This window comes from Crocodylus porosus, unplaced genomic scaffold (genome assembly GCF_001723895.1).
Source record: "Crocodylus porosus isolate Cpor-Errol unplaced genomic scaffold, CroPor_comp1, whole genome shotgun sequence".
Classification (NCBI taxonomy): domain Eukaryota; kingdom Metazoa; phylum Chordata; order Crocodylia; family Crocodylidae; genus Crocodylus; species Crocodylus porosus.
Genome location: NW_017728910.1, coordinates 38,098,584 through 38,110,695, shown reverse-complemented (window position 1 = coordinate 38,110,695; position 12,112 = coordinate 38,098,584). Strand labels below are relative to the sequence as shown.

At 38.0% G+C, this 12,112-nt stretch overlaps 1 protein-coding gene across 1 annotated transcript; it reads right to left on the bottom strand.

The window, feature by feature from the left end:
- Window positions 1-3,211: 3,211 nt before the first annotated feature.
- Window positions 3,212-9,264, bottom strand: SCG2 (secretogranin II). The gene is made up of 2 exons (XM_019533070.1): window positions 9,141-9,264; window positions 3,212-5,579 (listed from the first exon to the last, which is right to left on the bottom strand). Exon 2 carries the CDS (start codon window positions 5,563-5,565, stop codon window positions 3,682-3,684), a length of 1,884 nt encoding a protein of 627 aa, XP_019388615.1. The 5' UTR covers window positions 5,566-5,579; window positions 9,141-9,264; the 3' UTR covers window positions 3,212-3,681.
- Window positions 9,265-12,112: the final 2,848 nt, after the last annotated feature.

The window sequence follows — 12,112 nt, the reverse complement described above, 5'->3', positions numbered from 1 at the left end:
GGGGAGGGGGGGCCTAAACAGCCTCTTGCAAGCTGGAACTCTGCCAGCCTGCAAGGGAAAAGCCAGTTTCCCACACTGTTTTCCTTTAAGGAAGATCCATTTTTAAAGTTTGTTGTGACTCTTTCATATTTTTATCATGATCTAATTTGGGTCACAACATGCAGGTTGAGAAACACTGGTCTAGAAAGCTCCCCTACTGTACGTGGTTGATTATTCAGAATATGGAGTCCTTGGCCTCTGGTTTCCTTCTGCTCTGCAAGTTGGCTATTATAGACTCTTTCTTTTATGACCTCTAGCCACCACCTTTGTCATGTGACTCCCATCCCCTCCCCCTGCAATCAGCATTACTGGGTGGTTTAACACCTGAAACAGGCAGTCTTTTGCTTTATTATCTGCCCTGCATAGTTCTACCTTGAGAAACAGGTTTGCTGGTGGTGGTGTCCATATCTTTATCAGAAAGTGCTCCATTTCAGTTTACAGTCATCAAAGAGTTCAGTTACCTTCCTTGTTAGCTTTGTGCCAGGCACAAGATTATTTTTCTTTTTTGTCACTGCCTGAAGCAGTACATACAATTTCCCCAAATAGTGGCAACTTGATGAGGCCCAGATGCTATGGAAACAATATGTTACCACCATGGTAAGAGAGCAAGCATTAAAGAACTTGCTCAATACACCATTTTTTCCACCGCATTAAAGGTTGCATTACAAGTGGTCCTAGGGATTTGACACACGCTGTACAACCACATCAGAAAAACACTGCATATGGAGGAAGTAGAGGGATTCATCTGCTGCTCATATTATACACCATGGTAATGTCTGTGGCCCACAGCATACCTGGTATTCCATGCTGGGTTGATGGGCCTGTCCCTCACATTGATACTGATGGAGAGCACGTCCCCATTTTGTTACATTCATCTGACTTGATTTATCCTCACTAAAACGTGTGATTCAGATCTTTTCTGCTATAAGGAAAGTAACCGATGTAATCCTAGCAAAGGAAGGTTCTGAATTCTATTAATGTTACTATATTTATTCACATATCACAAGGGCCTTTCTCCCAAAAATTAGCCATCCAAAATTGGAGTACATGTTTGAAGTGAGGAGACTGATTTCCATGCCAGAGTGGATGCAGGGGGGATGCAGAGTGGGGTTGAGATGCGGGGGCAGAGGCTGTACTTAGTACCAGAAAACCCAGGACTCCAGCAACATGGAGTGGTGGCACAGTCGTACTGTCAGCCCCATTTCCCTTCCCCCTCTACCTGCTTCAGGGTCAACAGTTACAGGTTTAACCCTCTCAAAGCTGCTGCTGAATTAGGGAGGTGACACTGGTTATAGGACTCTGCTCCTGTTCTGTGAGGCTGAAGGCTTCCATTCTGGGTGAGCCAGAGTCATGGTAGATAAGACTATGGAAAAACATCTTTTTTTTTCCCTTCATCCTCCTTTCCCAAAACCAGGTGCATGTATGATTCAGGACCATGTAGCATTGTGTGTCATGAGACGATAACTTCAGTTTTTACGTTGAGTTTCAAAATGAAGACTAAAGGACAAACTCCAATAATTAGACTGTATTCAACATTGTATCAAAATAAACCTGAAAGTGTTTGATGAATTCAGCATCTTTTTAAATATATCACCTTGGAAGGCAACCTAAAGCCTCACATAAACCTACTGCAATCACTAGGTTACTTGTCAATGCTTTCAAAAAGCATTCTGTCATATAATTGATGTAACTGCCCAAAATCTTGCCAGAGAATGAATATTTGGGACTTTAGCCAATGAGAGAATATTAATTGTTTTAAAAAAATGTAGTTCTGTTTTTAGTAAAATACAGTGGGTCTAGGTCACTGTAAGTGCTTCTGCATCAATGACAACGGAACTTTGCCAACTTCATCCTGCAAAGCATCTGACCCAACATAGTATTTTTAATTTCTGCCTTTTCATCATTCTACTGACAGAGGAAATTCACTATGTATTTTTAAATAATATATTTTACTGAACCAGCTGAAGAGCTTGGAGAGGTTAGATGAACTTTTGGGCATGGAGCGTCTAAGTCTCTCCCAGCTCTTCAATTGGGCCAATAAAAGTTATTACCCAAATAAACCTTCACTTCCCATATATTTCCTGGACCATGATAGTTACAAGAACACTTCAGCCCTACTATAGAAAAAAATAAAGAGTTTTCACTGAGTCTTGAACAAGGAATCTTATTTACATACTGCTAATCTCTAATTGTATGAAATAATGATGACATCTGCAAAGGAATCTGTTACTGTTCATTAGATATTACTTGACTCATTCCTCCTATAATCATTCTCTGACACACACATCTATCTACCATATGGAGGAACAGGATGCTGAACAGTATCACAGAAGGGAACCACGTAGACATCAGAGCTGGAAATACTTATACATGGGTAATGATATATATTAGTAGTCCCAGTGAAATCAGTGAACTATTCCTGTACCTAAATACTCATGTGTACCAGTATTTATGCAGCCTCAGATTTTCAGGCAGATTTACAGTCTTAACAGGAGCTGGAGACCACTTTTAAAAGATCCAGGATTGAAATTCGCAACCAGATTTTCCCCAGACCGATGCAACCATTCAACAAAACAACCAAATTTGTCTATACTACAAGATCTATTAATGAAACCAGATTATCAGATAAGCCAGTGTAAGCATTAGGAATAGTTGCTTTTTGGTGGCATTGAATGGAGTCTGCAATTTGGTAAAAATAAAAAAAAGTATCCATGGAAAAAGACCCCATGGGGAATGCCACACAATGGGTATGAAGAGATGTTGGTAGGCAGCAGATACGCTTTTTCAGTAACATAGAAAATTTAAGCTATGAGAGATCTAGAAATTGTGAAGAAGAGTTCTTTACATGTGCATTCTGTCCTAGTTGGGTGCGAAATATTCAGTCATGAAGAGTTACACTTTCTTATTTTATAGGCTTCCAGAGCAGTCACCTGATTTTCAAAACATATAGTTCATACCCAATGCCCAGTGGTTTCATCAAGAGCTACAGCTGAGCAGTACTTCTGATCATAAGGCCAATTGATATGTACAGCTGAGAAAGTAAGGAATATACTTTTCAAAGTAATTCTGAATTAAAAAATAACAGCAATTTAGAAAAAATGCACATAAAAGTAAAAAAAATGCTTCCTTAAAGTAACTCCAAGTTTATCAACTGTCACAAAGAAACACAGTCTCTTGTCCAGAAATAATTTATTCATGAACAGTAAAACACAGAATAGAAAAAGCCTTGTAAATAAAACTATCTATCTATATATAATGCTTTATTTTTTATTCAGTACTCCACAAAATCACTACAGACAGTAACAAAATAATCCAATTAATTTAAAAAACTTCAAATCATAGTTATCACTATTCATTTATCGTGTTTTTGTCAACAATGCAATGGTCATATGTTTACATATTACAATTTTACTTAATTTCATAAAACTGTTTCTTAAAACAATTGAAGCAATTTGTTACTCAATTCAAGATTTATAACATATATATGTATAGCCATAAACAAGATAACAGCTCGGAGACAACACAGCAGACTGTTCAATGGTTAGTAGTCTACTGTGAGTCTACTGTTAAGGGCGGAAAAAATTACAACCAAATTGGCTAGAAGTCAAACACATTGAAGAGAAATAATATTTGGGGAACAAATTACATATTTTCCATTGCCCTTTTGGTAATGTGATCTCTTCCTTTTTCTGATTTTTCCTGGCTTAGGTACTCCAGCACCTTCATTAGCATATCCTCATCCAGATACTGCCTAGTTTGTGTGTCGTCATTCTCCTGGGTCATTGAAAGCCTTTTGTTGAGAGAGGCTAATTTATCAGATTCTTGTGGCCCCAGTTGATTTAAATGTTCTTTGATTGCTTGCTCAAGCTGGTCATCCTCCAGCAGATCATTTTCAGATGAAACTGGGGCTGGGACTCGTTTCATCTGGTTCGTATTGATAACTTCAGGGTATTTTGCCAACATCTTTGCCAAGTAATCAGCAAGTTCTTCATCTTTCTCATTCAGTTTTTCATATTCCATTTGTCGTCTTTCCAAATCATTAAGCCAAGCGGTGTTAGGAAATTGAGATCCTTTAGGTCTTCCAGAGATGTAGGACAGTCTTGGTAAACCATTTTCTTGATTAAGCTGATTTACTAAGTAGGAGGGATTCTGATTAACTAAATTATCAGTTCCCAAAAGATTGACAATATCTTCAATATTGAGGTCTTCAGGTAGATTTTCCGGCACAATATTAATGGGCTGCTTCATGTATCCATTTTTAGAGTTCCTGTTATTTTTAAATATATTGGAGTGGCCTATATTCGTTTCTGATAAGTCATCAAGATCTTCTGGGAGCTCAGCTTCCTGCTCTGTCTCCAGCCTTTCACTTTGTTGTGGTTTCTTTTCTCCAGCTTTCCACATATCAATTAAATCCTCAGGAGGGATTTGTAAATTCCTTGAGATTTCTATTAATTGAGCTATAGACTGAGGATCAAATTGCTTTTCCAAAAATGTGGCTGCCCTTTTTATTTCGTGTTGTCCCGTCCTTAGCTTCCCATTCCCACCACTGCTCATCAGCCGCTTCAGATAATAATTCATTAACCTAGATAAATCATCTGACATTTGCTCTTTATTCTCCCTCCTCATTTCATCCTCCAGGAAGGCAAGTTTCCCTGACCTCTTCATTTCTTCATTGATCTCTTCTTCTTGCTTATCAATTTCCTCTTTACTATCTTTTACCTCTTCTTGGATTTGGCTTTCCACTTTTTCCTCTATTGGATTCCAGTCTTCTCCGCCAACTACATCTTCATATGCAATATTATTCACTTTATATACATCATCTTCATCATCTGTATACAGTTTCTGGTCCTCATCTAGCCTTTCCTTTTTGTGATTAGTTGGCCCTGCCATCTTGCCCAACTCTTGAAACACTGACTCCAAAGTAGCAAGGCTTTGGGGCGTATATTGTTCTTCCACTATTTCATTGGTACGCTTAAACAGACTGTCTCTTGAACTTTCTTCATAGTATGGATATGGCATTTTGGGATTTTTGGGATGCCTCTCAGGCCACTTATAAGCTTCATAATCATCATTCACTGCAACTGGGAAGTTACTGTCTGAACTCATAGTATATGGTTTATTTTCTCTTGATCCAGCTTTTGACTCTTTTTCTGCTTGCCTCAAGGCTTCCAGCATTACCCTCACCCACTGTGACTCATCTTCAGTCAAAGAATCCCTTATATTATCTGGTAGATAGCTCTGATCTTTGCTTTCTTTCTGCTGCAGAAGAAATGGGGCACCTTGGTAGGAATTATAATCTGGGCTGCTTTCTCCCTTGTTAGCTTGTTTGCGGAGGCTTTCTATATATTCCAAAGCTCTGATCATATCTGGGCTTGGGAGCCTTTGTAAGTTTTTCATTACATAGTCTGGATCTTTCTGAAGCATCTGATAATGTTGGAATGAAGCTGCATCAACACAACAGATTAGGACAAAAAAAATGGGGAGAGAGCAGGCTGCTCCAAGACAGCAGGTTTTAGCATCTGCCATGTTTGAAATATTTCCTTAAAATAAAGAAAAACAAGAATTAATGTACAAAGTCAAAATCAGTAAATCATGAAGCAAAAGTTAATGTAAGATTGCCATTTTAAACTGGAATTCTTGAAAAACCTATATTGGGTTGTGGTTTTAGTAATTAAGGGAAGCCAATCAAATTCCCAAGCGTCCTATACGATAATCATAAATATTTTCTCGGAGTCTGTTTAGAAAGCTTTGAGAACTTTCCTATCATTCCCTCAAGTCATTAGAACTTACAGAAATCATTATGAGCCTTTTACAGTTAAAAAGTCCACAGTCAGTCTCCATGAATTCCATGCTGGGGCCCTAATAGGATATAACAGTCCTGTATAGCACACAAATAATTAATTTGTGTGCTATACCTCATTTTATTAATGCCTCATTAATTCATCTCAGTGCTGGCTTGAGCATCAGATTAAGGATTTAGTATATGGCATATCAAATCACCTATATTTGCACAAGATATTAAATAAGAGTCTCTATAATGTTTTCTGCCCAATTGTTTATTCTACATAAGTTTATGCCAAGGGAATTCCACTGAATGGTGTTAGACAAAAATACAGTTAATATAATGGACTGCAACCTGGCCTAGAAGTTGACTTACAGGTTTGTTTGTGTCATTACTGAGTTCCATAATTGACTTTTATGATAATTTTTAATGAATTATTAGTCATACACGAATTCTAGTTAATAAGCTTCAGGGGTAAGAATTTCCCCATAGGCAATAAATATGCCAGAGGCTCCTCTGTGCCCTCTAACCAATTTCTTCAGGGTGGCCAATCAGTTTTTAATTTTGGCTTTAACAAGGCAACAAGCCCAATTCTGTTTCTTTCAGCCAGACTGGCTGCACTCATTTCAATAGGAGTAGCATGGAGCCCAGAGTGGACATAATTCTGGAAACTAGAATGGGCCAAATTATGTATTGGTTTAAATGGATGACATCCCCTTATGTCAGTGCAGCTGCACCCATTGACACCAGCAGAGAATTTCACTCTATCTAAAAAATAGAAAACAAGTGAAAAAATTATATTCATTATACAGAAATCACATGAGTGGAGCATAGCAACATATGAAAGTGTATCTACGGAGGCCCAGTCCTTCAAGGAACTGCCCACTTTTTCACTCCCACTGTGGTCAAAGACACTTATCTCACAGGAATAGGCTGTAAGGAGTATTAGCCTCTTCCCTTCTCTGATGCAGTTGCATTAATGAATAAAGTACTGTAAAGGAGAAAAAAGGTAAAGATAGAAAACACGTCACTTAATTGACCTATTTTGGCTCTTCACTTTTCCCATGGGCTTCTGGAAAACAACCTGTTGAGGTGCTGGTGATTCATGCTGACAGAGAAACCTACATATACAGCGGTGGATAACACAGTGCTAAGTAGAAAATTACAGTGGATGTGTTCCTTTTGGTTCACTCATAGGTATTTCCACTCGGGTTATTTTTCACTGTAGTGTAACATGAAATAGCTTGACACAAAGAAATAATGAAAACAAAATCAGTTCCCCAGAACTCTTTTTCCCTTTTCTCCAACTGCTTCAGACAATCAGTCTGAATATCAAATACATCATGCGGTAATAATCTACAGGACTGATACCTATGAATATCAGTTTTACTGTTGGTTGGAGGATCTCTCTAAATCTGCTGTAGTTTTCCATTAAACAAAATAGAGCTCTGTATATTCTGTTTCAGAAAAGGCTTGAACCTTGAAAAAAAAAAATCACTCAAGACATTAAAAACCCCAAAAACTTACAATTTTCTGTTTAATAGAATCTATACTAGCAATCAAATAAAATTAATGTTTCTAGTGGAAAAAATGATATTTTTAATGAGAAGTTACCAACTAATATATTTAAGCAAATACTCTGTACATTTTCATTTGGCAGAAAGTTTATTGCATAATAATTTTCCATAATAAGTAGTAGATATCTCTAGCTTTTCTAGGGAAAAAGTCCACTGATAACCTCCTACTACTAGAGGAAGTGAATTCAACCACTTACAATGTATACAGTCTATGCATCTTTACATCTTCTGTAAAATGTCTGAAATAAATTTGAATTGGATGGATATACCAAGGCAAAGTTTGCTTTGGAGTTCTACTAGCATTTGATTCAAGTGAATGTTTTGTTTTTAAAAAAGAGATCATATACAGTTCTCTCATTATATTGCAGGCATCCTTTTGAATGAATCTGTTTCACTTCTAGTGTATTACTAAATGATGTTGTTTGTTTTAAGGTATTTAAATCTCTGACATTAGGTTATAAAATTATTTTATTAAACATAATGCCTTATCAAGGTAAAGCACTTTTACCCTAAATATTTCAGATCTTTAATTTTACAATTTGAGAAAAATTAAGTACATTTTAAAGATGAATGTCTTTAAAAACTATACACAGTATTCCATATTAGTCCTAATCTTAAAATACAACATTTTTAAATGGTTGTTTCCCCTATAGATACATAACTGAGAGGTCAATCTAGATTGATCAAAGTGTTTGTATTCATTTGTTTATACCTGACAAACAGCAAAATCATTCCTTACCCAAATTCTTTTATATCAGATTAGGCAGTCACCATTTAAGAAAATGAGGAAACCAAATTGTCAGTGTAATGCACTCTATCAAAGGTAACACAGTGACAGAGGTTCTTTAGAAAAGAAGCAAAATAATAAAATGAATTCTATCGCTAAGGTTTCCATGGCAGCAGTAATATTTCTCCCTCAGTCCCTCACTGTAGATTCACATGGTTCTCTGATAAGAATGTAAAATTTCCTATGAAAAATTGTCATGAGAACTCCTAAGCTTTCCTATGGAACTTACAAAGATTCCATGAGCTCTAGTGATAATGGGAGTCTTCCCATAAGGAAAATGTGGAAAGGCAACATGCCTTCTTTATTGTTAGCAGGTTTACTTTCCTAGCAACTATATGCACTAAATTAGCCTTCTTAAAGCTGGTCTAAATTTGTATCCCTATGGCAAGGACCATAAATATTAATAATAAAGGTTATTTTTAGGGTCTCATAAGCCAAACAGTTCCCAAATTACTAAAACAACTGTTTAGATGTGTAGAGGATTAATTGAATTGTATTTGTATCCAAGGCAACCCCTCCTCTTACACCCATAAAGCCTAAAGAATGATGTTGTAAACATGTCAGTGAACCACTAAGAGGCCAAAAGATTTTCAGACAGAAACATGATGCTTGTTAGCTTCATTGAAGAAATGAATCTGGTACCACATTGTAAACATTAACTGCATAATCATTCACTTACCCTCCCCCCCTCCCCTTACTCTTTATTTTTAGTTCTACCCTTTTAATTATTTTAAAATCCTATATCAATTAGAGAAAAAAATAGAAAGGAAGAGGAAAAACCCTCAGTCAGCCAGGCAGCACCATTTCAGTGCCAACTGAAGTGCATCAGGTTGTTATTTCAAACGGCTGCCCCAGTTGTGCTGTTTTTCTACAGTTGCGTAGTCTTTAAAATGCTATGAACAGAAAAGATTACATTGAGCATCTCTCTGGCACTATGATAAAAAAGCTGCTTTACCTGTGTGTCTTAGATACTGCAGAGTGACAGCAAAGCACCGTCCTCCTTGTCTGTCTGCTCCGAGTTTGTGGAGTGTTTTCAGCACCAGGACAGCTCCCTCTGCTTATACCGTGCATCACCTGACTCTGCACTGCCACATTGACGTCACCTTCGCCAGTCACAAACCACAAGCCCAACTGAGCTGGTGAGAGAATACTGGAGAAAAGAATAGTTTCAGCTATTTTGAGACAATTTTGTCTGTACGTTTACGCCACCTGTCTGCCCCTAGAGAACACTGCAACCCTGATAGCATCCAAAACACTGAGAACCTTCGAATAACTAAGCTGGTCAAATCTTGACAATAAGTGGGGTGGGGAAAAAACCAAACCTTTATTAAATCTTTTAAAGAAGTTCATATGCTGAGTACAAGAAATAGAAAGTGCCTAGCTTCCTCTGGCTCTCAGCACCCACAAACACATTAAGAATGCCCAGAAAAGCATTTAACAATGTAAAATAAATAAATGCTTCACTTTCATAGGTGAAAGCCTTCCCCAGATATTTAGCTGTTAAAAGACCAGGCTCTGTTCAGAAAGAACCCACAGAAATATTTCTAATTTCAGTAGGATTGAGAAGATGATGCAAGTGGAGACTATAAAGCATGTACTGTTGGCGCAGGAGTAGGGTGACAACAAGGCAGGGCTCACAGGATACAACAGGCCAAGATCCCCAAGATGCAGTTTTGTACTTGTCTCTTTCAGGATCCTGCCATCTGAAAGCACATCAAAAGTGCTGGGAAAGGCCAGTATTGAACAACCCCAGCCTTTTAATGCCTTTGGGACAAATCCCACCCCTCAATCTGACATGGAAGGTCCAATGGAGCAACCTCAGTACCTGCAGGAGACTGGGGCAGGGTTGTGACCATCTATATTAATTCACTGCCCAAAACTAATGATCAAAAGTATGCAGGAGTGCAAATGCTACTGCATTCCATATAGGCGGAAGAGCGGCTCTTTGCTGTGGCTCAGAGACGTAATGAAACTGCAGGAACAGCAGCTTTGTCCTATTTTTTTTTTCTCCTGGATTCAGGAGAAAGAGGAAGGTGTATGCAGGAGAGAATAAAGGTAATAGCAAGTGTTACTGTATCCCCATGTAAAAACTAGCATTTTATTTCAGCTTAAATTACATAGTAGCTTTGTAAATGCTGGAGCTTGTATAGGTAGGCAACGAGGATAAATAAATATGGTTTGCTTGTAAGTCAGTGCAAGATATAAGCACATCACTAAAACCCATTTCTGTATGACAGTAAATTCCTTCTGCTTCCTTTTTTTCCCCCCATTACAGCCATTTCACTCCAGCTAATAAAACAAGACCTTCTTTTCCCTCAAAATGAATCTTTCCTGACAATTCTGACCCGTTACAGCACAAAATTAAAAAATTAGAATGGCTGTACCTTCTAAACCAATAAATGTTACCAATTAAATTGTCATGAGGACAGCAAAAATCCTGCCACAAGCACAGACCAGGCACCTCCTCACTATACTGGGCATAGCTGGAAAGAATCTCTGGAGCCCTTTCTCTTTCCACCTAACATAATGCTCCTAGTAAGATATAGGATAAGACTGTGTTTATCCCTTTCAGGAAAATGAAAACCTCTTCAAACTACCACTGTCCTGTAGGGTACCAACATTGGGCACAGCAGAGGGGAAGGAGGGAGAATTAAAGAGTTTTGAAGAGTTGTTTCCAAAAAACAAGCCCAAGATGGCATGGTCCAGCATGTTGGGAGTCGGAAACACCTACGTTCTGTTGCCAGCTTAGCCACTGGTTTTGTGGTGGACTCTAGCAAGACCCTTCACTGCTCTACGTCTCTCTCACACAGTGAATATGTACAGTCTGTAGCACAAGATAACCACCATTTTCTTGGTGCCTTAATCAGATGATCAGAAAACAGTGTCAGGGAACATGTTTACTTGGCTGAGGGAAAACATATTTTTCAACACCAAAATATGTAACTGTTCTTGAAGTCTTAATTTCAGTCTGTTTCCCAGTTTGTATAAACGGAGATCACTAAAGGTCAGTTGGCTTAAAAATAAACTAAGACTCTATGAATGCTGAAGTAATTTTTTCCCTAATATAATTTTAATGGCAACAAAAATAATTTACAATTTATTGGAGACATGGAGTTTCTAATAGGATATCTGCAGTTATCACATTTCAAAATTATTTCCTTCACCAACATCTATACAATATCTATTTTTGTGGGTAGAGGAGAGCTTTTACTTCAGCCAGGAAAAGTTTGTCATCTGAGATACAGAAATTCTAGAAAATATTTTCTATTTTTATCTATTTAACCTTCATTTAGTCTTATATTGGAGTGCTTATTTCTTCACAGTTGTATGTAAATATCTCAGACCTCAACAAACTTGAAATGCAATAAAAGGCTCAGAATTTATTATCTGAGTCAAACAGAAAAAAAATGGTCTAAGAGAAAAGTTAGGCTTTGCTAAGTTTCAAGTTGTAAACACAGTCGTGGAAAACCAAAGAAGTTGAAGTAAAGCAAGAGGCTGAGGAGTCCTAATCACTGGACTGAATTCCACATTCAACAGAATCAAATAGGTCCAAAACCAGTCTGACTGACACCCAGCACTGATCAGCTAGTGCTCATTCCACAGGGACATTTAGTGCAGCTCTGCTTGCCCAGGATCCCTTTATGGTGGTGCATGCTGATGCTGAAGCCATGTGCACCACACCACTTTTTAGTGGGTTTTTTGACACTGGGATCTCCTGGTGTAAAAAAAAGCCTGCCACCCTGCAAATCAGCAGCGTGGTGAATGCATGCATATGTGTTGTCTGCAATTAGCGGCACCACAAACTGTACATCCATACTTGTGGGGACATGCCCCTAGAGTGCAACCCTTGGACAATAGATTTTACTTTATTCTGCCTCTCAGAGAAGAATCATGGAGCTCTTTGGGTTTCTGAGCTGCAGTCTTCCC

What these genes read in the sequence shown, in the direction of transcription:
- SCG2 (XM_019533070.1), bottom strand. Translation starts at nt 5,565, where the DNA reads ATGGCAGATGCTAAAACCTGCTGTCTTGGAGCAGCCTGCTCTCTCCCC.